This window comes from Fusarium poae, chromosome 1, assembly GCF_019609905.1.
Source record: "Fusarium poae strain DAOMC 252244 chromosome 1, whole genome shotgun sequence".
Classification (NCBI taxonomy): Eukaryota; Fungi; Ascomycota; class Sordariomycetes; order Hypocreales; family Nectriaceae; genus Fusarium; species Fusarium poae.
The window spans coordinates 8,057,174-8,084,686 of record NC_058399.1 but is presented as its reverse complement, the minus strand read 5'-3'; the positions used below and the strand labels follow the sequence as shown (position 1 = coordinate 8,084,686).

Here is a 27,513-nt window from a genome sequence, read left to right as displayed (position 1 = left end):
TGGAGACTAGGATGAAGGGTCACATGGGGGCGACGTAGGCCGTTGGGGAAGCCTATGTGGTGCACGGGGCTCTGGGGCTCCGATGAGTAGTTGATCAGCAATTACGACTAACCTATTCGTAAAGTATATTCACATGATGTTTGTTTAATCATGAAAAGACTTTGGCGGAAGCGATATGATGTTGTAATAAGGTATTGCTGACAGTACCTACAGAGTATGCATGCCCGAGTTAGAATAGTAGTCAGCTTGTGCTACTACAGCGGGTGAAAGACAATAAGGCGTACGCGTCTTTAGCCTCGTAAACTATCAAAAATACTATCATGAATATTATGAACAACACTCTCAAGACTGCACAAATAGTCCATGATTCGAAGTGTGAGCTATGTTTTATCTTTGCGACAACACATTGGAATCTCTAGTCTACCTAGTGCCCGGACGGACCTGCATGACCTCCGACTTCCTGCTTCCCCAGCAAAACCGGAGCTCTACAAAAAGTGGGCCTCTTAAATGGCCTTTCCGCGTGAGGACGCGTTAGAGCGCGAACCTTTTGGCTGACTGAGTGTCTTCTCAAATTTCCAAATAGACGTCGCAACTTTACTCCGTTATCTCAGCCAACACAAAGCCGAAGACGGCATCTCCATCACTACCTCTACAACCAATTTCTTCCAAGAAAGAACTCTCGCTCAGTCGTCGCAATGACTGCTATGTACGTTGTCATCCACAAATTCCCCTTTTCCTTTCGTCTTCTTCATTCCCAACCTAGCATGACTTTTCTTGAGCTTTCTTTGGGTGAACTCACAACCATTACCGCAGCAACTGCTAACAGAATCATCAATTTTCAGCGAGAGTTTCGATAACATCTACTTGGATCTCTCCAAGGAGAGCGGCAAGTGTAGATTTGCCGAGACCGGTTTCGGATGGAAGCCTGTTGGCGGCGGCGATACCTTCACACTCGATCACAACAACATCGCCTCTGCGCAATGGAGTCGCGCCGCCAAGGGGTACGAGATCAAGATTGTCCAACGTTCAAAATCAGGTATCATCCAACTCGATGGATTCCAGCAGGAAGACTACGATCGACTTGCCAAGGTGTTCAAGAACTGGTATAGCACGGTCCTCGAGAGCAAGGAGCATGCCCTACGCGGATGGAATTGGGGCAAGGCTGAATTCTCCAAATCCGAGCTCACCTTCAGCGTTCAAAACCGACCTGCTTTCGAGCTAGCGTATTCGGAAATCGGTAACACTAACCTTGCTGGTCGAAATGAGGTTGCAGTCGAGATGGCTCTTCCCGAGTCTGGTGCTAATGCCCAACTTGGCGGCGCCCGATCCAAGGGCTCTAAAGCTGCCGCCGGCCGAGATCAGCTTGTCGAGATGCGATTCTACATTCCCGGTGTGACGACCCGAAAAGAGGCTGAAGGAGAGGACGCTGGTAGTGATGCCGGTAACGACGAGCAAGAAAAGAATGCCGCGACTCTATTCTACGAAACTTTGATCGATAAGGCGGAGATTGGCGAGACTGCTGGCGATACTATTGCCACCTTCCTGGATGTCCTACATCTCACCCCCAGGTATGCCTTGAAAATATGTGGCCGTGCTCACGTCGCATTTCTGTCGTATTTTGTACGTTTACTAATGTCTTTCAAACAGAGGTCGTTTCGATATCGACATGTACGAAGCCTCTTTCCGACTTCGAGGTAAAACATATGACTACAAGATTCAGTACGAGGCTATCAAGAAGTTTATGGTACTTCCTAAGCCTGATGAGGTGCACTACATGCTTGTCATGGGTCTTGATCCACCTCTGCGCCAGGGTCAAACACGATACCCATTCGTTGTAATGCAATTTAAGAAAGACGAGGAGGTCACTATTGACCTGAACCTCAACGAGGACGAGCTCAAGAGCAAGTACCAAGATAAGCTCGAGCCTCACTACGAGGAACCCCTCCATCAAGTTGTGGCCAAGATATTCCGTGGTCTGGGTAATAGGAAGATTTCATCTCCTGCCAAGGACTTTATCACGTATGTATTCTGAACCTTGCCGACTGATCTAATGACTGACCTGTGTTTAGACACCGCAACCAATACGGCATCAAGTGCTCTATCAAGGCAAGTGAGGGTTTCCTCTACTGCCTCGAGAAAGCCTTTATGTTTGTTCCCAAGCCCGCTACATATATCGCGTATGAGCAGACTCAATCGGTCACTTTCTCGCGTGTTAGTGGAGCTGTTTCGGCACTGTCGACATTCGACATCACAGTCCTTCTCAAGAACGGCGCCGGCTCATCTCAGTTCAGCAACATTAGTCGTGAGGATCTCAAGGCTCTTGAAAGCTTCTTTAAGCTCAAGGGCTTACGAGTCAAGAACGAGATTGATGAGGATGCCAACCTCCTTGCTGCTGCCATCAACCAGCAGATGGACGATTCCGAAGACGAGGTGGCCGCAAAGGCTGATCGCGGATCGGCTGATGAAGACGAAGAGAGTGTGGATGAAGATTTCCGCACTGACAGTGAAAGTGATGTTGCAGAAGAGTACGACAGTGCTCACGAGAGTGATGGCTCGGGCAGCGACGAAAGCAACGTAGACGAAGACGAACAGGACGACGACGACGGGGAGGACGAAGAGGAGCGCCCCAAGAAGAAGAAGAAGACGGGCTGAACGCCCTATCTGCTTCAAGTGCCAGCGCGTTTTTAGCTGTCAACATGAGACAAAAGCAGACTAATGGGAGTGGGACTGAGGAAAACTCGTGGTCTTTGGGGTAGAGATATCAACGGCGTTCAGGCTAGACAGAACATTAAACTTCATTCTAGGTTCATGTAATGATAGTTTCAGAAATATCGACATTTTCGTATAGGCAGGTCCTTTACTTCACTTGCATGATTCATGTCGAACATGGGTTTACGGTGAGGGCTGGTCATGGCAACATAGCACTACAGTAAACAGAGCTTGGCAATATGCTTAACGTGTGAGTATGATACGTTGGTGACAACTGGGAGCCCGCCGTGCAGGCTGTAGACTATGCCTCGGATGTATCCTGGGTTCTTGGGAACAACACTTTGATGCCCATCTTTCTCAGCCGCAAGGAATGTTACCTACCTATCATAGGCATTCCCCTTGTGGGTTTTCAGCTTGTCCAGAGCACCAACCTCACGATTATTGTGTCTTTGGCGGTTAATCTGCAGGGGTCCCAAGGACTAAGTCGAAGACAGACAACTATGTAGATTTTGTTTAAGAAAAAGAAATGTTAACTAGTCTATATATCCGGTCGGCTCTTGTAGATCATTCTTCTGCACCTCTGTGCGTGTACCTAGTAGTCTAGTTATACACATGCGTGCGCATCCAGGGTCTTGCTGTTTCTATAGGTGGAGACAAGTCGTTATTTGCTGAATATGCTCGGCTTGGCCCCCGGCGATCAGGGGGGGTTCCTAATCGGCGATGGCAGTTCAAGTATACTCGAGAGAGCAACTACTGCAAGGCCAAGTGTGTAGAATCATGCAGGCTGGCAACTGGTTTGTGATTTGGGTACTGAAGACGCCTTTTATAATCTATATTGCCTATTCTGGTAAAAGTCACGAAATCTCATGTCAAAAGGGTCCATTGATTGGTACCTGGGTCAAAAAAGTTGCATTTCACTCTTTTCACAGACGTGACGCCCTGGTCGTTTAAGGTTTGAATAAAGATTAGATCAGCCAGGGTGTAAGCGAAGTGTTGCGTTTGTCCAAGCACAAGCCCAAAATACCGCGCGAAAAAAAGAAAGAGAGAAGAGGGGGAGAAAGGGAAAATCTTGTCAAGGTTGCTTCCGAGGTGCTTTGCTGTATCTGTATGCCTGCCTACCTGGGCATGCGTATGCAGGTAGGTATGTTATGGTATGGCAAACAACGTGGTATGTGACAGCTCATACAGACTCCGGCTCCGAGGTGGGTTTGAGGGTTGATATCATCCAGGTCAAAGCCAATTGTACATAAATGTTTCGCCCTTGCTGCTTTAACGGCCAACAAACTATCCGGTCTGCAGCATTACCTACTGGGGATTTCCTTGAGTGGGTGACACAAAAAGACATTAAATTGGTATTGAGACTAGGTAGGTTTCGTCCTGCTTAACTTCATGATCTGATGGTTTGAGGGTACCTTACGGGGAAACCCTCGTCAGGGACGTAAACAAGCTTTGGTGCGATCATCATACCGACTGTTCGTATAGTCGTCCTCTAAGGTCAATAGGTATGTGGCAATGCAAATGTAATCTGTAAGACGTCATTAAGAGATGTAAGTGGTAGAGAGCTGCTTCTTGTCTTTATATTCTAATATATCCTCTGTCTCGTCAAGTTGTGCACCTCTACTGTTACCACTACTGATTGATCTTCAGAATACCAAGATCCACAATCTCATGCGCTTGCCGTGTAATAGTACATATCCGACAATATCGAGGTACGCGGCCTGCATCGCTCGCACCTTCCCAAACGTTATGTTCCCCGTACGGGGCAGAGGAGAGGTGAGGAGAGCAGGGAGGGTCGAGGCTTGCCTGCCTGGGGACTTGGGTACCTACCTTATCTGTGTCCCGCCTGGGATATGTCAAAAGGAAAGTGCGGCTCTCTTCCGGTAAAGGCATCCTTCTGTCTCTATTTCTAGCAACTGGTCAGGTAGGAGGCAGGTACCCACAGTTGCCTACCTAGGTACCTATTGCCATGGCTGAAAATAGAGGTTGTCAATGTCTCTGCCTCCAAAGTCAAACTGCCCTTCCGAATACCAGGTACCTACCTACCTACTACTCAACAAGGCTGTATAAGGGCTATTCAATATCTCGATGTCCAAGTGCTAAACAAGCCACGAAAAGCCAGTTATGCAACCCCGACCTGGGATCTCTGTGTCTCATAATCAGGAGAATCCCCTCCGAACAACGACACGCCCCATCGATCAAACAATCAAGTATTCATTGTCTCGTGCTTTCGGAAACTCTTGTTTCCTCCTTTGATGTCTCCGCTTTCTTTCGACTTACGGGCATGAGATGAGAACACTGATATAGCCAGCGTCAATGCTGGGTACTGTCAATAGGGTGTGACCATCAAAAAGAGGCAATATCGGCCGAGACCAGTGACGTCGAACAAAATAATGATACCAGACGATGAGGCTACCTTGAATACCTAAGTACTGCCAAAATTTCAGTGCGCAAACGGAAACAAGTTGGGTTAATACATGGATGGGCACGGCTTTTAGTCCACAAAAAACCGTTGTCTTCCAAGTTGACTCCCAACCCAACGCCGCCCCAATACCATAATGACATATCAACTCAACGGCCAACAACCACATTTGGCTCCATCAGTCCCTAGTTCGCCTCGAAAGGTCTTAGCTTCAGCATCCAACGTGAATCCCTTTAGCCCAGGGTCCTCCTTTCCCAGTCATGGCATACATTCTCGTTGGTTGGCACAGACTTGCGACCCCCCTCCCCCCTGGTTATAGCCAGCCACCCCCCCGCTCCTCGGTTGCGAACCTGGGATCAGACCACCACAATGAAGACATACATACAGATTTAAGTGGTTTTTCACGCGGGCTGACTTGAATCAGAGGCCGCGTACCTGGTGGCTCTGCTCCTGTCAACATGTCAGATCAAGCAATGGTTCCATCTAGTTACAGTTATCATCTCCGTTCAGCTGGATCCGAAATAACCGGCTCGCAACACAATACCGTGTCAGCAAAGGCTCGTGATATTGTCTGGTATCACTGTGGCGGTGCCTCTACCTCATTATACCAAAACATCTTGTTTCCTTGTATGGTCACGGGTGATTCGTTCCCTGATGAACCGCCTGAGGGCTAGGATACAAACAGAAATGGGATTTGCCTGGGATACACAAGCTAACATCCTCCCTGGAGACTTGCTTGTCAGTGAAGATTTTTGCAGTGGTATGAGTAGCATGAACCATATGACCAAATCCGAAGGCTCACAGCAATATAATGTAGTATTGCGCCAAACAAGACTCAGGGCAACATACTGACAGGGAGGTTCTATACATCTATATACAACCTTTCCGGGTTTAACATGTGAGCAATAGGGCTTGTTGCTAAGCAAATGACCAATAAAGGCTGAACGGGCAAGGCCTTGATGTGCCGATCACTTTACAATCAAGAGCATGAATGCCACAAAGTACCACTTGCAGTCCCGGACCTAATCCCAACCCCGGTCTCGGTGTTCTCCTCCCCCTCCAAGGGAGCCCACCTACTTCCCAGCCCAGTTCCAGCTCGAGCTTGCCAGAAGTTGTCCTCAGGTCCCCTTTTGGGGCGGTAAAGGCGGGGACGCTGGTCAATTCGATAGTCGAGTCATTGCAATTACAATCAGGGCTTCGACTTGAATCCACACATGGCTCCTCCATCGTCCAGCATTGGCTTTCCCACGGCCACGGATACAAACCAGCCACATTCTCCTATTGGAAGCCTAATAGTTCACGTGGGGAAGTGACAAGAGGCTTGTCTTGCTTTAACACAACACCGTCAGTTTGCCCTATGTTATTTTTAACGAACCAATACTTAGCATATGCGATGCTGAGGGCAAATACGTGAACACGCCAGAGAGTAGTCATCAAGGGCCTCGAACCACAATCTGTCCAGGCCCCGGGACAACATTGGATGTCCCCGTGACTAGTCACTCGACTCTGATAGTTTAAGGGGAAGTGGCAGCAGACGGGGGAAGAGAAGAAAGGGGTCGGCGACCGAGATACGAGAAGGGACAAAGACCATTTTGAAGGCTCGTTAATCGATAGCGTGGCTGAGAAAGAAGCTGTGAGTAAAGATGTGACGATCTGAGCAAAGTCACCCAACCCAGCACGTGTTCAAATGTTAATAATGATCCGCAGCAGACACCAAGGAGCGGCAGCGAGGGAATCCCGGGTTGCCGTCAAGTAGTGGAAAGCAAGGTGCGGTCACTCATTCGCTCATCGAACAAGAAAGAAGCAAGGGCCTCTGCAGACATTCGATCCGTGACTTGAGTTGATCGATAGTCTCGTGGTGCCGAGAAAACTCTTCGGTGGGGTGACATTTTATCATCTTGTGTTCGGCGGAAGCACGAGACTCCGGCACAGGGCAGCCCCTCCTTGAAAGGAGCAGGACCATCGATTGTCAAGGCTACCAACTGCCTGAGAATCGGCGCGGTGGCGCTAGAATTATCGAGCAGTCTCTGGTGACGTCGAAATCTGCGGCTTCCAATTATCGTATAAGCACTTCGGGTCCCTTTAAATCACCAACTTTGGTGGTGAAGCGCGGTGCCGGCCGTGGGCCCAGGCCGAGTGGTTCAGCAGAAACTGTTTATCAAGAAGTTCACAGATCGAAGCTCAGTCGCTCCTGGCATCCGATATCATTCAAATCCCCTTACTCGAGCGACGACAAGTTGCCACCAAAGTGGCATAACCCAACAACACCTGCAACACTAGACATATAACGCAAGAGCCGAACGAATATCCAAAAGACGACCTGCACACTGGGTCCTACTGCAGCCACCGATTCGAATCCTTACTATGGCAGGGGACCACACCGGAGACCAGTCATTCTATGACTTTCTCATAGAAGAACTCGAGGTACGTTGATTGGTGATGTTTGTTGGGGTGAAAATGTTTTGGTGTCCCCTTTTGCGATATGAGTGTCAAGTGGTGAGTATCGCTAGCTCAAGATTGTTCTGTCGAGGTCAATGCTCAATGACATGGTACATTTGCTGCAAAGCAAGTGAGACATGTCAACACCACATAGGACATCAGGCCAGTGGCGGGATCTCGACCGCACTGGCGCCCATCTTTGCCATGACTCGGGCTCGCCTAAGAAAAATGGCATGAGCAATTACGCTATGGCTCGTTGTCGCGAGATACCATAGTATCACAGAAAGATATGCGGGTTCGGACGGAGCCAATTTATTCGCAAATATTCCTCTGATGGAACGAGTGGCGACGAGCAGCCGAAAGAATGGAAGATGGAGGCGCGAGCAAGAATGACAATCTCGAGACCGAAGAAGTGGTTGATGAAGAGGAAATTGAGTTGAATTGAATTGAATTGAATCGATCGAGTCTAACGTTTGGCGTTCCCGTTGGAGTAGATGATAGCGCCGGCGCCACCCGGCCAATTCCCACATCAACAGCCCATTTCGTCGCCGAATCGTACCAGTCGCAACGCGCCGCTGCGGCCAGAAACGACCGAAATCGAGACCCACCACCATGCGAATCACCCGACAGCTTTACCGGTACTCGGAATGCAACTGCCGATACCAGGAACAGGAGCGGTACCTGAATCATCACGTGCTCAATCACGAGCTCACCTCAACCTCAACCTTGACCTCGACTTACATGCGCCGTCTCATCAATCGCATCTCTCTCATGGCGCTCCCCACGAGCATGAGCAAGAGCACGCCCGCGAAATTCAAAGGCATGAGGCTCATACAGCACATAGTTCAGCGGGTCTGCCACCCACTGGGTTTGCAAGTCATCTTCCTCCTGCTTCATCAGGTTCTATGTCGTTGGATTGGAACATGTACCATGTTCCTCCAAATTTGCAGCTAAACGCAAATCAGTTTAATTTCGGGGTTCCGGGCCATATGAATGTATCTGGTCATCCGACACAACTGGAACATTCAACCGCAAATCCAAACTCGTTCAGCTTCGCACACAGCATTGTTTCACCGTCAAGTATACATCCGAACACTGCCCACTTCGACAGAGATATTCCAGGTCAATGGGATGACTCCATAGGCCATGGGGCGAGCACTCCAAAAGTGCGGACCCCCTCGCATCATGTCTCAAGCAATCCTTGGGCTGAGCTACATGAGCCTGTGGGAGACAACAACTTGACCCCTGTTTCCCGGCCACGGAAGCCCGCTCGAACAAGACGGCAGAAGAAGGAGCCTCGCAAGCTCTCGGATGATTCTCAAGGAGCAAGGAGTAGTAGCACTGGTGGAACCGCTCATTCTGTTTCTGACGCTGCCAGTCCAAGTTCTACATCCCAACAGAGCCGTGTCAGTGTCGGCTCCAAGTCCGCCTCAATGACTTCCGCAGCCTCGACAGCTTCCAGTCGGCAAAGCAAGCTCCGGAGCGCCTCTCGAACCTCCAAGAACAGTCGAGATAAACCAAACGACACACCCGAAGACCGTCGAACCCGAGCCTCGCATAATCTTGTTGAGAAACAATATCGAAACCGGCTCAACGCCCAATTCGAATCACTCCTACATGCTCTACCTGAACAAATACGACACGGTGATAACGGAGGCGGTAATGGGAAAGAGGGCAACGAATCCGACCAGGCGAACGATCCCGACCGACGAGTCAGTAAGGGCGAGGTGCTTGAAATGGCTCGCAAGCATATTCAAGCACTAGAGCGTGAAAGAAATCAGCTGGAGCTCGAGAACCTTGAGCTCCACGGGAATATTCGAAAACTCAAAGAATCGGGGTCCGAAAGCATGGGTACGTCTGGTCAGGAGAGTTCTGTCGAATCCGATATTATCAAGAAAGAGACAAAGACAAGCGACAAAGATCAAGGCGAAGATCGATAGCTCCGAACGGCATTTTAGACTAAATCACCACCTTGCCGTATACCCCCCCATTCCGCACACCTTTTCTCACCTTAGAGCACTTTTTTATATCTTTTAATTTAAATATAATAAAAAATAGCTAGAATATTACTTTTTCTTTTAAAATAGTCTTTAACTTTTAAATATTTATATAAAGCTTAAATAATCTTTTTAAGATTTTTATAGATTTTTATAATAATTTTTAAAGTTATAAGATTATACTTTTTTATAAAAATTTTATTATAATTAAAAATAAAAACTTATATAAAAGATATATAATTATATAGTATTTTTTTATAAATATTATAATTATTATATAATATATATAAAGAGAAAAAAATAAATTATAATATAAAATAAAATAAATAAAATTATTTAAATTATTAATATAATCTTATTACTTTTTTAATTAATAAAGCTTTATTTAATATAATTATAATTTTATATAAATTTTTAATATATAGATTTACTTATATAGTTTATTATAAGAAATATTTTATTTTCTTATATAAGCTTTTAAAGTTAAAATATTATAATAATTAAAACTTAATTATATATATTTATAAAATTAAGCTTATTTTTTATAAAAGTATATATAATATAAATATTAAAAAATTTAATATATATATATATTATAATTACTTATAGTTAATAGTATATTATATTATTTCTTTATAAATAATTTTTTAATATATTTTAAATTATTTTTATAAATAATAATATATAAATATATTTTAAAAATCTATAATAAATTATATAAAAATAAATATAAAGTAATTCTTTAATAATATAATACTTTAAACTTTAAAGTTTATTATATATATTTTTATTTATATATATATATATTTAAATATCTATAAATATTACTTTTAAATAAAAAATAATATTTTAATTTTATTATATATATTATTATTAAATTATATATATTAAATAGCTATAAAAATTAACTTTTAAATAATTCTATATATAATTTATAAGCTATATTATATAGTAAAAATACTATATTAAATTAAAAATATTTATAAATATTATATTTATATTTATATATTAAAAAAATAAAATTATTTATTTTACTTTTTAAAATCTATATAAAATACTATATAGTTTCTTAATAAAAATTAAAATATTTTTTTTATAAATTTAAATATTTAAAATATATAAATATATTATCTTTTTTTTATATATATAGCTTTAGTATCTTTTAAAGCCTATTTAAAAGTAAGCCTTTTCTATATATAAGGTGTGCGGAATGGGGGGGTGTACGGCAAGGTGGTGATTTAGTCTAGATGAGAAAAGTTTGGACACAGAACAAATTTCAAGTAGCCAGACTACTCATGGCAATATGTTCTTCTGTAGGCTTCCATTCCTGTTCCCAAAGGTCGCATTTCGCGTCCTACTTATCCCCTCATATTGCTCTGCTTTGATTCCCATTTGATATGATTTCTTTGTTTTCAAATCTCAATCACATCACGGGGATTAATCAATAGCCCGCCATTATTCATCTCATACACACAACCGGTCCATTGACTTATACATCATACTTATGCTTGACGCTTTTGATGCCCGATGCTACACAGAAGATACTGGAATTACGACTGACTGCCTTTTAGAGGCTTGCCTGTCTCCGTGTTATTTGTTCTTGCTTACATACTTTTCTGTGTTTCTATCTCAACACCCTGTCGTCATACTTTCTCTCTTATGGCTTTCCTCACTCCTGTATTTCCTTTATCTCAACTCATACTATCCAAAAGCTTGAACATCAGAAGAACATAGAGACTTGGATCGAGACAGACTACACATATGCCCTCTTATACTTTGTCTTTGTACAGCTTATTGCTTTTACTTTGGTTTATTTCATGGCTCCATAGTAAGCCTTCGCATCAGAAATCAACGCCTAGGATTCTACAGCGCACAACGTATACGAAATGAGGGAATGCGGAAAGAACGTAAGAAAGGGAAGGAACAATAGATGATGAGTTTTGATATTGGCTACTGGTACTATCTTTGAAGGCACAGCCTTACATGGCCGTCTGAATATAATGGACCTTTGACTGCGGTTTGAAATTCATGTTATCATATTTCGTGATAAAACATGTGAACTGTCTCTCCCTGAGTCGATGTCAGTGTCTAGCTATGATTCGGACATAAAGACACGAGTCAAGCCTGATGTTTGTTTCATGAGTCGTTGGCGATCGCGTGTGGTGTGTTTACATGTTTGGCTCATGGCTCATGGGAGTTATAGCATGATATATCGGCATGTCGGATAACAAGCATAGTACAACGTGATCATAACACATGTTAAATACGTAATAGCAATTAGTCTAAACAAAGTACCTAGTTACGCGAGTAACAATTTGCGAGGGATAATGGGTTGATTTTGAATTTCTTATGGTTATTTTAGTATAAATAGAGAACACACTATGGCGGCAGATGTCTCACTTCTAGCGTTCTTTGCAGAGATATAAATAGGCCATGTTGCCTTTTATTGTACAGGATAGCTTGCTTCTTTGTCGCTAGTTTTGTCTAAAAGTTCATAAATCCGTCATCACTCGTCAGAACTGGACACCCTATCCAGTTCATTGTTTCCCAATATAAACCAGCTTCTGTTTTTTTTTCTCTCTCTCGACTGACCCAATTGTGTTTGGCCAACTCCTAGTTGCCATTGTGTAGTGAAAAAAAACCTCCGATGAAAGAGAGAGAAAGAAAACAGATAAAAAAGAAAACACACCCAATGCTTTGTCTAGCTTTTTGAGTACCGCTCTAATGCCTTTGCAAAACCAAAAGTGCGCCTTGTAATGAGATGAATGCCGAAGGCGGGAAAGTCAAAGCCTTAGAGCCAGACATGTTGGGGGTCAAGGCCCCGGGGAAATAGAATGCCTTCCGCGGCCAACTTCAAATCCATACAAAAGAAATCCCGACCGTGCAATGGTTGACCCAAAAAGGTAAACGTGATGATGTTGTGTATACAAAGAGTGCAAAAGCCACTCGCAGCGCGCATGCAAGAAAAATATGTAGAAAGTGAAGAGATAGTAAAGGAAATGGACCTCTGAGGGTTGAGATCGAAACGTGAAGAAATGCAGGTGAGAGAAAGTCTCTAAATACGATCGCCACTACCCTTGGCATACGTGCGAGGGAAAAGAGCATATTGCCCGACGGGAGGTGCCTGCGTGCTGAGGCTTGTTGTCCTGGCACGAGGGCGTCGGGTCTTGATGGCCTCAACCGATTTGTTGACGGGGACCTCCTCCCTGACGATGGACTCGCTTACATGGCTCTTGTGGTGAGGCTTCTTGCTAACAGGCACAGAAGGGAAGGGGGTAAGCTCAGGAACAGTATCCTTCTCAATAGAGGCGGGAGGGGTAGTGTCTTCCTCATCGCTGCCATCATTAGACTTAATGATCAGAGATTCACGGACGCCATCGTTTTGCTCAACCCACTTGTTGAGCGATGTGCTGCTTGTGAGCCGGGTAAGGTTGGTCCAGGTGGAGTTGGTCGAAACATGGCGTTCGCCAGTAGAGTCAGACAGGGAGGTGGAGTTGGTAGCGGTGGTAGAGGTGCTCGCGCGTTGGTGACACAATTGAAGAGAGTTGTGGCTAGCAGCGTTGCTAGTATTCTCGTAGAAGTGGTCATGGTCGACAATACCATGGACCACTTCATCCTCGCACAGGTAGTTCTGCTTCTCAGTCTCGTTGAGGAGCATCTGCTGGTGGTAGTCACCAGGAATCAGTAGCGAAGGCGACAAGGTAAAGCCGTATGACTCCCTAAAACTGGAGGCGCGGGAGTCATTTCGAGCATGGCTGAGCTGAGGAGGACGACGACCCTTTTCTCCACGAGGGAGCGAAAAGTTGTTGGTCACTGCGACCCCTGTGCTCATGTTTGGGGAGGCGTTCTCGGAAGTGCTCTCGGGGGAGGTGTGACTAATATGGCCATGAGCCGGCATATCAAAACGGGATGCGGAGAGCATACCGGGAGACGACTCAGCTGTGCCAACTGATGGCAACTCCCTCAGCTCATCATCCCCGAACATGTCGAGCCGGAATCCAGGTGCTTCCTCTCGCCCAGTGTCCATCGATGGCCTCTCCCATTCGTATTCGAAGTTGGCATCGGCTTCGTGCTCGTAACAGTAATCGATGTCATCTTCCCAACTCTCCATGATGGAGGGAATGTGACCTACACTGCCCTTGTAATGACCAGCACTACGTTGGGCGGCAGCGTTCTCTGAAGTCTGGGGTCCTCTCAGCAGAGGAACCGACTGACTAGCACGAAGCGACGACCTCGTGCTGGAGTTATTTTTCGGGGAGCGCATGGTCTCCTCTTCCTCAGGAACGTCTGGCAACGGTGGCTCATAGTTCGTGGTGGCAGGAAGTGGCCAGGCGGCATCGTCAGGGGTAGTGATAGCATGCGAGAAGCGATGGTCGTCTAATGGCAATGGTTCCTGGTCCAGTACAGCAACAAACCCTTGGTTCACTGCTGGAGATCGTTCCATCGTGTCCTTGGGGCTGAAAGGTCGAGGGTGTCGGAAGCCGCCGCTTGTCAAAGGACGGTCCCGACCTGTCATCGCAAGAGTGTCGCCATCTCTTGGTTGTCGGCTTGAGCTTCTTGGGGGAGGAATGGGAGCACCCAACGTAGGAGAGTGAAGCTCCTCAATTGGAGGAGATCTTGGGGGTCGAATTGGCCGAGGCGGGCTGGTACGAAGCTGCTCCTGAGATCTAGCCTGCTTGATGTAACGTCTTGGGAGGGCAGAGGCTCTTGCACTACGGGGTGATACTTGAGGTTCAGGGATATGCTCCGTGGAAGCAGAGAAGTTGGGCATGCGCAGCTCCTGTGCGGGAGTACGAGAGGCCGAGTTGATCGCTTGGTCGCGGGGAGTATGTGTCACATGTTGGAAGTTGAAGGGCCCCGAAATTTGGAGCTTCTTTTGGAGAGCGGCGTCGTCTCGAGAAGACTTCCGGCGAGCAAAGATAGTCGGCATGATTGCGTCTTTGAAAGTAGCCAAGGAGGTTTCACTGCCCACTTCAGTTGAGTAGATTGAGCTTGCTGCTGAGCTTTGAGCACTGCTCTCACGGCGGCGGCCCGACTTGCTTGACTTTGCACGGCGATGGAATATGTTCTTGCCCAACACCTGGACACTGTCGGGTCGGTCTCGGGAGGAACTTCCGCTAGTAGTTGTAGATCGTTGAGATGAGTGCCGAGTGATGCTCATGTTTTCGAAACCCTGCTCCCATCCACGCTCACTAGTCACAAATGTCGAGGATCCGGTGGATGCAGTGCGTTGACCGCGGTTGAGATGAGACGCATGTTTCACCTGCTTGCTCAATTGACGTATTCTTTCGGGAGATGGAGGGCCCTCGACAGCCGGTACCAAATACTCATCGAGATCGAGAGGTGATTGAGATGCCGGAGGGGATACATCGTAATAACTGGTCATATCGGTGCCAATGTTGGGCTGCGGGCTCAGTTTTGCTTGAGTATCGCGCCTGGAACGGTCTGACTGGTATTCTGAGTAGTAAGGCATATTTGCGGCCCACATGATGACTCAATGCCTCCGAAAGGAGGGCGACGTCGAAGTGTGCCCTGTGTGTAAACAATGACTGGCTAAGTTGGTCTATTCCGCAAGTTGTTGTTGGTGTTATGTTATGTACTGCTATGTCGAAGCCAATAAGGAATGAAGCAAGTGAGACGAAACCTAATGAGAGACAGATACAATGAGACAAATATGTATATAAGGTTTCAAGCAAGTACCGAAACGAGGGGTGGGAAAGGTCAATGGGAAACAAGACGAGATAGAATAGAAATAACGACGCGGATGGATGCAAGACAATGTACATATAAGATTGTCTGGGAACGAGAGATTGATGCAATCTTGGGGCAAGGCAACTTGCACCCTGCCCAAAGATTAGACAGGCCCTAGGAACTGGGGCTAAGGAAGACTAGGGCGGTGGTAAGGGGGGACCCTCGACAGGGCTCCAAGTGGGTTGGTGTGGGTTGTCCCTGGCCCGTCTCGACGGACACAAGCCCCGGGAATCTGGGGGGGTTTCCCTTCGCTGTAAGGCCCTGTTGTGCTGTGCAAGGATGTTTCGATCAGGCAGAGTTGAGTGTTGGTACCGCAATGCGTACTGTGCAAGTCCCCCTTGCCGTAAACGTAACCGTAACCTCAGACGATGCTCGGCTCGCTGTAGGGCGATATGAGGTCCGTGGTGGTGCGATTGGGACACCTTGGACGTCTTGATTATCGCGCTCAGGGACAACCAAGTGGGCGCGCCTTGTTTGACCATCAGTACAATTTGGTGACCGATATGTCAGGTTGAGACAACAAGAAACTACACAAGAAAACCCTGCTTCCACTCGAAATAGCGCAAAAAAGACCAAAGACACATGAGAGGGTCAGGCCCAGCGCAGTCCAGTCGGGTCATCGTGAGGTGAAGAGAATTTTCACTTGCAGAAGCAAAGAAGAGCAAGCAAGGGAGGCTCCATGCCTGATTCCCATTCATGCTTTACTACTGCAATGGTTCGATAACATGCAGTAGTTACAATGGGTACTGTATGTTTGCTTTCCAATAGCTTCTCACCAAGGACAAGACCGGAGCAAGAGGCGTCCGCAGTAGGGCTAGATGATAGCACGCAAGCAACTTTTCATGGAATTTGGCAAGTAGGCTATTGAATGCGGGTGGGCCATAATGAATGAGCTTGAGTAGGTATAACAAGTCAAGCAGGACGTTATGAACGGAAGAGCATCGTCAACCAAATAAAAAAAAACCGCCGATATGATCGACATGTGGGTTTCGTTTCGACATCGTTTGTTCTAGCAGCTGTTTCTATTTTCAAGACTTGTTGGTTAAAAGTCTCACAATACATGTGTTACAGGTCTAGCAGGGTCAGACCAAACCTGCTGGCCTCAGACTGGTTCTGAGAGAGCACGTCCGTTCCTTGTTGAATTGGATCTTTTTAGCAGCCGGTAGAAAACAGCTCCAGAAACATGCAGGAACAAAGCCGTAGCCTACTCGTTTTTGCTTAGGCTGCTGAACGAACCCACATCGCAGGATACGTACATTACTTGCTCATTGACGTGAGTAGTGACGACCAGTTGCTATATGAGTCAGTATCTCTGGTTCTTGGTCTAGCTCACTTTGGTGGCCAGAGCGTATCCAGATCGTCGTTCAGTCACTTACATTAATTGGGATAAATGTAATGAAACTTTGAAATTACGCACTGAGTCCATAGGAAATGCCACAGGTGGTGGGAGAGGTGAGTTCGATGAAGCTGCAAGGATCTTGGCAAACCAACCGTACCCCCCGTTGCACTTCCGTATAAATTATTTAAAGACTTGGGATATAATCGCTTGTGCTTCCCCAGTCGTGCTTCACTTCGGTAGCTTCCTCGTGCTGATTCATGATGTACTGTCTCTATTTCATGCCGACTGCTTATACATCTCGGAAACGTCTGGTGAATCTCAAGACTGCCAAAACAGAGCTATGTCCCTTAGGAGCTTCACTGAACTGACTGAGACTGGGTGCAACACATCAGAGGACGCGCTAGTTCAGGACCCTTTTTGCGGGTCATGGCAGTAGAGAAACGCGTCCGGCGTTGCATGCTCTGGAAGCCCACTAAATCTCCCATGGTACGTTTTAGCGTCGGGGACGGCGAGGATGATACAGACCGTGGCCAAGCCCAAGCCATGACCACATTTGCAGATTGCTTCATCTTCTCCTGACCTCGTGCTGGCGCACCATTTTGAGATCTAGCAGTAGTCTAATTAAAGACACAACTCAACCATGACTATCACAATCGGCCCAGCAACTTGCTGTATCTGTTTGGCAAGGCAGCCGTTCAATGTCGTGGTGTGTTTCTGAAGCCAACATCTTTGCAGATTAGAGGCGTGCTTGAGTGCCGATCAACTAACTGCTTCGGCCACCTGAACGTGAAGCTATTGAGATAGGGAAATACATGGCCCATTCTCCAAACTGTCGGCCAAGGCTGAAACAAAATTTGATGGCGTCTCATGTTTATTCGTCCTTGGTTCAAAAACTGGTAGAGCACGCATGGACTATTTCTCGACGTTAGGTATCTAAGGGGATGAGGTTTCAATGAAGATATTCCACTAGCCCCAAGAAGCAGAAGCTCAGAAGAGGTCAGGAATAGCTTCAGAAGCTAAACCTTGTTTGGGTATGTGCTATATTGGCTCGGTTGTGGCACACAGACGGCGTAGCAACCAGCCTGAGCGTTGAGCTCGAGCTTCTACTCGTGCTTGTGCTTGTGCTTGTGCTTTAGGAGGATGGACCAACACGACTGACACAGCCATAACGACAACAAAAAACAACCCGTATAAGATGAAAGCCTATACGCAATTGCTTAGATGTGTTCCATCTGACCCGCTGTACTGGGACAGGCTCCCGGATATAGGATGACGCGTGCGTAGTGGGCTTTGCAAGTTGTACGTTCAGTTCAGTCTCCAAAAACCAGGGCTGGAGGAAAAAGATCGCCTCGTGGATGACGCGGAGGACAACCGGATGAGCGAATATGTGACTGAGGAAAAGCTTGATGTCGAAACAGACACGGTATATCCTCTTCGGGATATTGCCGCGACCCTCTTGATTCTCCAATGACAGACAAGGCACAGTCCCGGTCTAGGAGACCGGTCTAAGAGAGAGGGTCAACAACGGGCCTGGTGTTGGAAGAGTTGGTTTGGAGGAGACGAAATTAGTCAATCAGCTCAATGGGATTTCAACCACTTCTTCGCTTGCTTATTTCTCGTACCTTGCTCGAGCTTGTGGAGGAGTAAAGTTCTCTGATAGCATCCCCTGGTAGAGGCACAAGGCCCTGCAGCGACGTGCAGTAGCGCCTGTACTGGGATTCCATGGGTTTCTTGGTCATTGGGGTTGGCGGTCAGGGGTAGGGTACAGTGAAAATGCCGGTCCTACTGTATCACGAAAGCGGGAGCTCGTTGTGGGTGTAGAAGAAATGTGCGTGTAACAAAAGTCAGGTTGCTCTTGCTTGAGTCGCGCACAAGTACGTGTCTGCAGCAATATGGCATCGATATCCTTTCCTGCCTGTGTCACGATGACTTGTTTATTTGCTTTGGTTTGATGGATCCAGGAACGGGGGTCTTACCCCTGCGCCATGATATGTTAGTCGGTACGAAGGTCCACCAGCAGCTGTTGGATGCAGAGCTAAGAACAGCAGCAGCAGCAGCAATACTATGTAGCATTGCCATAGGCTAGGCGGATGGTTGCCGCCACTGACCCCGGTGGCTTGATGAGCAGAGACACTAAGGCTGGACTTGAGACAGTGGAAGTGTGCTAAGCAGAACGCCAGGTGACACCAGAAGCCGCTATGGAAGGTTCTATTTCTCCCCATTCGTACCATGGTTGCGATTTGGTTTCATATTTGGCTGAAGTGTGAATGTGACGAGTTACCAGACACATCAGGGGGTTGTTGTGTTGTAGATAAATTAGTAGGTAGATCAGCAGGTGGAATGATTGACTGATTAATTAATTAATCTATTATCGATTCAAGACGTCAAAAACGTGGTCATGCTGGTCTGTGTGCTCGTAAAATCCACTCGTTCCTTCCCTCTCTAGCTGACTGCTGATTTTCCAACAGGCCTTACCCTTGGGAAGTCGCCTATAATGCCTAGGAAGGTACGGAGTACGGAGTAACTAGGTAGGCACTGTAGTATGTTGACATACTATGTACAGATATTGATCAAGTGAGGGAAAAAAACATGTAGAAAACAATTCATCCCTGCAGTAAAATCTCTGGAACCTCCATCCTTGGAATATATGTTTTTTACTGTATCTTTGTACGACGGGCATCTCCTTGTTGATGTTAATTACGTATTTGTTGACTCTTTTGATTAACCCAGTCTCAAAAGTCCCTTGAATTCAACCAGCAATCAATAGAGAAAAAATGAAAATGATGCAACTGAGTGCCTATCCATGATGATTAGTTGCTTGGGGATTACATGTTGACCTGCATTAGTTTATTGATGATCAGGGCAGACCAACGCCACTGACACAATAAGTTAGGAACAGTACACACACATGCAACATCAATTTAGCCGATGACTGGCCGCCCGTTGAACCTAACTAACATCAGCATCATCATGCACACCTAATAACAGAAGGATTATAGGATCATCGCGTCAATTGTCAAGTCGTTCCAGTGCCTTGCCTAACAGAGTAGGTCGATCCAACCGTGGTTGGCTGAGATTGTCGAATTCGCTCACAGACAGACGGGAGCTTTACTGTTTTGGCCATCACTCGCGTTTTGACCTGGTAAAGTATCGACCAGGGACCTGGGATTGATGATGAAGTATCCGTATGCTAGTTAGTAGATATTGTATGTACGAATCTGCAACGCGGGGGAGATTGCGCGAGTTCTTTTCTGCTGATCCCTTCTACCTACCCCAATTGGTTAATGCTCTCTTAGCATGCACGTATACCTACCAACATAGTACCTGGTATTGTGCAGTACAGTGTGTTGGTGCTGGAGTAGTATTCAGGATCTAGCTGATGGCCCGTAAATTGGATATGCACTGATGGGGAGACATGCTTACGAAGGAACATGTCCCTCAAGGTTTTCTAAATGATGCATTGTTGGTACTGGTTGATACTTACTTGGCACCGTAACTGTCTGTCCTTTGAAAAAAAAGTTCAACAGAGCACTGACTGTGCTTTGCTTTTGAAAAACACAATAGCTGTAATAGGCAATGCTTGCTAACCCAGGCATTCAGTTGTTACATACCTACCTACAGTTCTCTACAAGCTACCAGGTAGGTAGGTACCTAGAGGTAGGTACATTTAACTACATGCTTAGTAAAACAGCCAATCGGTGCAAGCATACCCGTCGGGGACTGTCTCACTGGCCTCAAGCTGTCGATATGCACTTCAACAGCACCCGATCCCTGCCTGGACGCGTGCCCAGTGGATTGCTTTTACGGCATCGCATCGCATCGAAAACTCCCCTGTACTTGCTTACTGCAGTAGGGCAGCCGGTCTGTCATACTAGAATGGATGGGACTGCGAACCCAACATTGCGGATCCCTTGTCATCCTTCCACCACAACGGTCACCCACAAATTTGGGCTCGGTTTCAAGCACAACACTTTGTTCCCGTACCGCACACCAGCACAATACATACATCATCAGCCCGGTTAGATGCCTACGTACAACCTATCTATGTACAACCTACAGGGCTGTCCCGTCCGTCCGTTCCTCCGCTGTTGTGCTGTGCTGTGCCTCTCGAACTAACTCGACTTCATCCTCTCTTTTCTTTTCTTTTCCCGACATGTCAGTTAGCTACACACATGCGGATATGCAACCACGGATTGTACGACACCGAATTTCATGCGTCCCCCTGACAAAACAGCACTGCAAAGTAAGTCGGTGTGACATTGGTATCCTAGTTTCCCATGCGCATATGCGTGTGAACTCTCGGGGCTTGCAGCAGTTGTAAGCAGATAGGCTACGTACGGTTGTGATGTGCTGCTGACTGTTACAACTTGTGTCGCATTGCCCAGAGTACCTACTTACCTAGGCTAGGTAAAAGGCAAGGCAAGGCAAGGCAAGGCAAGGCAAGGCAAGGCAAGGCAAGGCAAGGCAAGGCAAGGCAAGGCAAGGCAAGGCAAGGCAAGGCAAGGCAAGGCAAGGCAAGGCAAGGCAAGGCAAAAGCGGCTCGTGGATATACCACCCTTCTTGCCGAGGCTTCACCTTGACACTACATATCACGTTCAATACGATAGAGAGTGTCTAGAGCAAACGTATGCAGGGTGGGACAGCAGGAAAGCCCCGCGAAGAAAAGAAACAAGCATCATCCATTCTCAATCGGCAAACCTTGGCTCGTACCTACGTCCTGTTATACTGTACGGAACAGCATAGCCGATCTCTACTGTACCTACCTCTCTTTGCGGGGACTGACCGATACAATGCTCAGGGTTGTTGAATGCAGAGTTTCCGACGACCCAGAATCTGGATGTACTGCTTTACTAGCCAGTCAGAGTTCAATTTGTGACTTCTCTTCGGATGTTGAGCCTCTCCAGACCCTTGCAGCCTAGGGCAATGCTGCCAATGCTGCTTCTGTCCGTCGTCTCCTCGGCCCTCTGGGCCTTCCTTCCCGCCGCTAAACGGGCCTTGTCAGTTCTCTTCGCTGGAGCTCTAGCGCCGGGGAACCACTTCTCGTGTTCCGTTCCTGGGGGTTTTCGGCTTCATTTGTTCACGTCGGGGCGATTATGTTTGTCAGTATTAATCGCCGTTCGTTTCTGAACGCACTCCAATGCGATATTGAGAACGCACCTCGGTCATCCTTTTGCAAGGTTGACCATCCGACAAGATTCCTCTTGGGCCAAAGTCCGTCCACACGTCAAACTTTAGGTTAGCTGTTCCTGAACTCAAATTGTGCGCCGTCTCTCCAACCCATAAAAAAAGTCAAGGTCAGGGATTTGGCCTTCCTCCCTGGCCCTCAAAAGCCATGGATCTGGGCCTCAAAAACAGGCCGGTCTAACTGGCCATGTCGCATGGCATCAACTTTACCTACCTGTCGGTAAATGAACAGTCATTCTTCTTAATAGCCTATGCTTGTAAGTTGGCTCTTCCTACCTTGATGCAAAACCTCAGACCACTACATAGTCAAAGCTGCTGCCAGCCACATGTCTCAAAAGACTGTTATTCCATCTATCATCAATTGAGTTTTCACAGAAGGGCAGATCCGACGTTGCCGTTCCAAACTCCATGGCTCACAAGCTCGCAACACTAGCTCTTAGCATGGGTTTGTTGGTCTAGGTCAATGGCAACGACGGCAGATCCTATCCGTATGAGGATGGAATAGCCTCGGAGAATACAACGGCTTCCCTGCCAGCCTAAATGTGAAAGGGGGCTTTGCTTTCTCGTGGCTTGGACTTAACAATAACGGCTCCGACTTATTATGCCACTTCTAGAGACACCATTCGTCAAATGGGCCACCTGTTTGTCATACACAAAGTCGCACAACCTATACTAGAGACCACCAGTTGGTTATAGCCTATACGTCAGTTGTGTATTGGTGACATGTTACGGCAGTATGCATTAAGTTGTTTAGTATTTGTTTTTTATAGGCATGAAGCTCCGCTGCTATTTTCAAAAGCAAGAAGCGAAGCTGAAGCAGGGTGCATATTCCACTGTCTGGAGTCTTATCATGAAGGATGGTCAACTGTCAATGCAACGCGGAAGCGAGTTCTACCTTTCCAGCCAATTACGGCACTTGTCACATCTTCATCACGATCGACAAAAGCAACATCCGACTGTTTCGTTTCAGGACTAGCCCTCCAACAGCCAATACAGCCGGCACCAAAAGTTGAAGAAAAAAGTAACATAGCTCACGATTAACAGCAGGGCGAAAAAGACAAGGCCCGCAATCAATGATACCGAGGCTATCGAATCCCCCTGTTCTATCCACGGATTCGCACACCGAGAGGAGTCAAGAATAGTCACCGAGAGGAGTATAGAATAGTCGCCGAATACTGAACGTAAAGCAATGCGATGCTACTGAATATGTATATGGTGTAGCCTACCCAGAAAACGAGCTCATCTTGTTCTCCCTACTCTAAGACCCAAACGCCAACGCTCGAAGCCAGGATAATGAAATGACTCTGGTGCTAGCAAGAAGTGTAGTTTGCTAACCAACGCCGCAATGTGAAAACACATGACTATTAGATGCTTGACGCATTATTAAACTTCTCGGTGCCCTCTCTGAAGATCTACATGATCGCGACTGGGGGTGGCTCCTCCCAAGGTCCCATCTTCTACGTCGCCTGTGAAATAGCTGTCATAGCGCTTCTTGCGCCTGACGCCAAAGAAGTCGCCTAATGTGTCGCTCACACTTCGCGATCTTCGACGCGTCTGATCGCCCTCCGCTGTGGGCCCTTCATCTTCCTCTAAAGTGCTGGGGAGGTTTTCCACTGACGCTGGAACCGCCGAGCTCGTAGACAAAATGTTTGATTGGGTAGTGTTTTCGGCATCTGCGTTCTCACCGTCTTCGTTAAAAAACAGCCCGGCACGAATGGTGGAACGTATACGGCGCATTGAGGTTTGGCGTACACGAGGATCGTCGGACGCCCGCAGAAAAGCATCCTTGACTACGGCAGTGACTGTTGAAGAGAGGGGAGAGGGGGAGATAAAAGTTCTGGATCGATTCCCAGAGCCACTGGGCTTTGTAGGGCTAGCAAGTGCGCGGGGAAGAAGCGATCCATCACTTGCCATAGGCTCTCTCATTGGTGTTGTTGGGTGCGAAGCAAATGGTCCTGCAGATGCAGCACCTGGCGCTACAAGAACCGAATCAGTCGAGTACGCCCTAACGCCTCGTCCTGGTGGTGTTGAAGGCCCCCCATAGTCATTCCAAGGAAAACCAGAAGCCAGAGTCTCTTGACCTGGGGACATTTGCGAACTCATAGCCTTGGCTGATGGAACGTTGTTTTCGTGCTGCGGTGTGACAGCTGCTAGCAAAGCTCTGTGCGCGTCAGAGTGATTGAAATTTGACAGATGACTAGACCGCCGTGATTGCGACTTGGGAGTAGAAAACCCTTGAACATCTTGGTAGTTCGACGCACCGTTACCATCCTGGTTGGCAAGACCAATTGTGTCCTCAAAATCGCCGGCCTCGGACAGAACTTCGTCATCATCATGGCTCTGCTCACGCCCGCTAGTAATGAGAAAGACGCCAAAAAAAGTGAGCAAACAGCCTCCGACAAATTTGGCCGCCTGTTCAGCATTTGTGCGTTCAAAATCGCGATAGAGGACGGCGCTGCCAATAATCACACAAAGCGTAAACATAACGAACTGGATCGGGATGACCTGTGTCGAGTCGAATCGCTGCAGAGCTCTGTTGACGTAGCGAATCTGCATAATAGCCGTACCAAGGAGGATCGCGACGAGAACATATGTGACAGGAGTCGCAAAGGCACGCCATAAAGTGGACGACAGCATTGAAGACACACCCTTGGTTGCAAGAGCAGTGTAACCACCTATACCCTGGAGTCAGTATTTTCCATATACATTCTCACATCGTGCAACATACCAAATAAGCCAACAAGTCCTAGGTCAATGAGAATTGTGCGCTTCCCATACCTAGGACTTGCCCACATGAGGCATAGAATAAGAAATATGGTGACAGCCAAGTAAATCTCAAAAGCCAAGGTGGTGATGGCATCCCACACGTCGTGGGGGTTCAGTTTGGTCTCCTCTTGCCTTGCGCTCAAAACAACAGTAACTACACCACCCACGGCAATCACCACGCCCCAAAAGTCGCGATGGCGGAACTTTTCGTTAAACATGGCTGGTGCGATGATACAGTTTGATATCAACGCAACGACACCAAGTGGAGAGACGATCGAGGCGGGAGCAAATCCGTATGCCAAAAAGTTGCCCATTTCTCCGAGCGTGATGAGGACTTGGCCGAGCCACCAGTATGGAGATTTGAGATAAGAAGATGATGTCTCGTCTTCATCCTGCTTGCTTCCAGAATTTCCGGACGCTTCCGAGTGGAAAGATCCAGTCAAAGGATCTGTCTCATGACTCCCGTTGGCGTGATTTTGTTCGTCTACACTTGCACCTGCACCATGGCTGTTGTGATATTCAGCTCCATGATTGTCTCCGCCAACAGTACCATATGATCCCCCGTGGTCTCCGTTTTGATTATGCTTCATAGCTTCCTTGGCTCTCCTTCGATTTCTCCTTCGTTGCTTATGCAGCCGAATGTGAGCATATCTTTGGACATTGAGCGCAAGAGCGATAAGGATATTGCCCACAATGGCTGTGATGATACCAATAAGCGAAGACCATTCCTGTATTGTATCGCCGGGTTTTCTGGAATCGCCATGATGAGAAGAGTTGCTCGAGTTGTTTTGCGCCCAGGGATCGATCACCATCGATGGCCATGGCGGTTCGACGTCCGCATGCCGCATCGTCAGGCAGAGAGCAGTGGTAGGACGGATATCGTGGGTGTTCCAGAAGACAAAAATCGTAGCTCATGCGCAAAATTATCAGTATGCGGGAAGGCCGGAAGGTCAGTCGCCGAATATGGACGATAGGATAGGATGACCGAGCTTGGATGGACAAAGCGTTATTGGCGTCGCGGTATCCGTAGAGAAATCGATAGTATCATGGGGGCAGCGAATTATCTTTACAAAGCTATGTGGACCAGAACATGACCAGCCGTCGCTGACGGATAGAAAGGAGAAGGCAGAATCGCAATTATAATGATATTTAGGGACGAGTCGTCAGGACTCGTAAGAATAATTGTCTCAAAAAAAAGAGTTGCTGGTGTAGGTAGGTAGGTAGAGTCAATGAGTGATGTAGTTTTGGCGGCGGTTGGCACGGGCTTGGCAAGCTCCATTCTAAGGATGTCATCTCGCATCTCGACGCCCGAGGCAGAAAGACCCTGAGAGACTGAGACTTGTTCAGCCACAAGCCACTGGAGTTGACTATACGCAACGTTTTTTGACTTAGTAAGCGAGACAGTCAATGAGTTTTTAGGTCAGCGCCACTTGTCTCTCCAGAGTAACAGGAAGACTAGGTAGCTTATGAGTTAGGTTACAAGAAATGATAACCCAAGAGTCTACTCTAAGATGACATAAACTGTCTTGTTTATTTCATTCTTGTTTATTCATCGGTGATACCCAGAGGACCATTTTTTGGCTTGATCCTCCCCCGCCGTGACCCACCAGCTCCGCCGTCATAATAATCAAGATGGGAGTATGTCACATGGCTTTTTCAATTCACCTTCTGGAATCGCAACGAACGTCACATTAAAACTTCTGGCACTTTCTTCATGATCGCTTGCCGCGTTTATCTATTTAATCAAAGTTCAACCCACATGGACGTGCAATAGGTGATTCTGCAACCGTGTCACCTCTTGAATGACCTGATGATACATAATCCGGGTTGCGAACAGTACAGGATTCGCCTCTAACTTTATTCAGTCACGACTGCATACAACTCCGGATATCCACCATGTTGGCACCTTTGGATCTTGGCTTCGGTTCGCCATCTGAACAAGGCATGGCCGCTATCGCCTACTCCTCTTATTCACCACTGGCCCTTCGCGATATGCCCCAGCCTAAACCAAATGATGCACCATCCGACATAGACCCCTCTATTTTCACCTTTGAAGATGCATTTGAAGATCTCCTCGCTCTGTCCCAAGGACAACCGCTCCCAGACATCAAGTCTCGATATGAGCAACGAAAGCTTCTGCGTTCCATGTTCCCAACTGGTGAGCCGGCCTACTTCTGGCTGCGGAGATTAAGATCGCAGGGTCTTTTGGAAGAATCGACGCCCGCCCGGTTGATGAAGTCTGTTGCCGAGAAGAATTGGGACCGATTCCACCAAGAGCTCGATCGTAGCGCTCAAGCAGTATGGCGAACTGCATTAGGCGAGGACGAGGGTGAAGACTCATTTAGCGCCCACGAACAACAGCATGACGAGAATAAGCGAGACGTTGCATTAAGTAGCCAGCAGCGAAACAGAGAAAGGATTGGCCTCAACCAAGATATCCCAACTCATCACGATGTCGAGCTCCTCCGCAATGAATTGCACGAGGGCCGAAGTAGACGACGAGAGCCTGAAAATTTTGACGACCTATTCTCCGCCATCCAGTCATCCTTTGCTACGGGTCAGTCAGCGTGGGATTCTTTCGTGAAGTTACTTAATGAGGACCCCGCTCCGCCTTTGAACCAAGAGCAAAAACAGCTGCAGAAGCCTGCAGGCGATGAGAAACAGGTTGTTACCAAGGATGAATATGTGGATCGGTTTGGTTACCTACATACCAAAACACTGGTCAAGACCTTGGATGAGAATGGTAACGAAATTGGAAGTCACAGCCACTATACGGTCCGACCAGCTTCAAAGGACAATGAAAATGGTCAGATTGAAGAGCAAAGCAAGGACAATCAAGAATCCGGCCTCAAGGCGAGTGGGAGCCTAGAGACCAAGAAAAGTTGGTTCTGGAAATGATAGATTATGCG

The 27,513-nt window shown here is 47.2% G+C and overlaps 5 protein-coding genes across 5 annotated transcripts; 3 read left to right on the top strand and 2 right to left on the bottom strand.

Moving 5' to 3' along the window:
• Nucleotides 1-695: 695 nt before the first annotated feature.
• On the top strand, nucleotides 696-2,652 carry POB3 (FACT complex subunit; the record flags this gene model as incomplete). Its single annotated transcript, XM_044847214.1, has 4 exons — nucleotides 696-706; nucleotides 843-1,568; nucleotides 1,648-2,019; nucleotides 2,070-2,652. The coding sequence occupies 4 exons, from the start codon at nucleotides 696-698 to the stop codon at nucleotides 2,650-2,652; spliced, it is 1,692 nt and encodes a 563-aa protein (XP_044713130.1).
• Nucleotides 2,653-7,492: 4,840 nt separating this feature from the next.
• Nucleotides 7,493-9,507, top strand: FPOAC1_002637 (uncharacterized protein; the record flags this gene model as incomplete). Its single annotated transcript, XM_044847213.1, has 2 exons — nucleotides 7,493-7,552; nucleotides 8,062-9,507. 2 exons carry the CDS (start codon nucleotides 7,493-7,495, stop codon nucleotides 9,505-9,507), a joined length of 1,506 nt encoding a protein of 501 aa, XP_044713129.1.
• A 3,112-nt stretch (nucleotides 9,508-12,619) lies between these two features.
• On the bottom strand, nucleotides 12,620-15,052 carry FPOAC1_002636 (uncharacterized protein; the record flags this gene model as incomplete). Its single annotated transcript, XM_044847212.1, has 1 exon — nucleotides 12,620-15,052. The coding sequence occupies one exon, from the start codon at nucleotides 15,050-15,052 to the stop codon at nucleotides 12,620-12,622; it is 2,433 nt and encodes an 810-aa protein (XP_044713128.1).
• Nucleotides 15,053-23,221: 8,169 nt separating this feature from the next.
• FPOAC1_002635 (uncharacterized protein) lies at nucleotides 23,222-25,416 on the bottom strand (the record flags this gene model as incomplete). The annotated part of the gene is made up of 2 exons (XM_044847211.1): nucleotides 23,222-24,513; nucleotides 24,567-25,416. 2 exons carry the CDS (start codon nucleotides 25,414-25,416, stop codon nucleotides 23,222-23,224), a joined length of 2,142 nt encoding a protein of 713 aa, XP_044713127.1.
• Nucleotides 25,417-26,500: 1,084 nt separating this feature from the next.
• FPOAC1_002634 (uncharacterized protein) lies at nucleotides 26,501-27,502 on the top strand (the record flags this gene model as incomplete). Its single annotated transcript, XM_044847210.1, has 1 exon — nucleotides 26,501-27,502. The coding sequence occupies one exon, from the start codon at nucleotides 26,501-26,503 to the stop codon at nucleotides 27,500-27,502; it is 1,002 nt and encodes a 333-aa protein (XP_044713126.1).
• Between the last annotated feature and the right edge of the window lie 11 nt (nucleotides 27,503-27,513).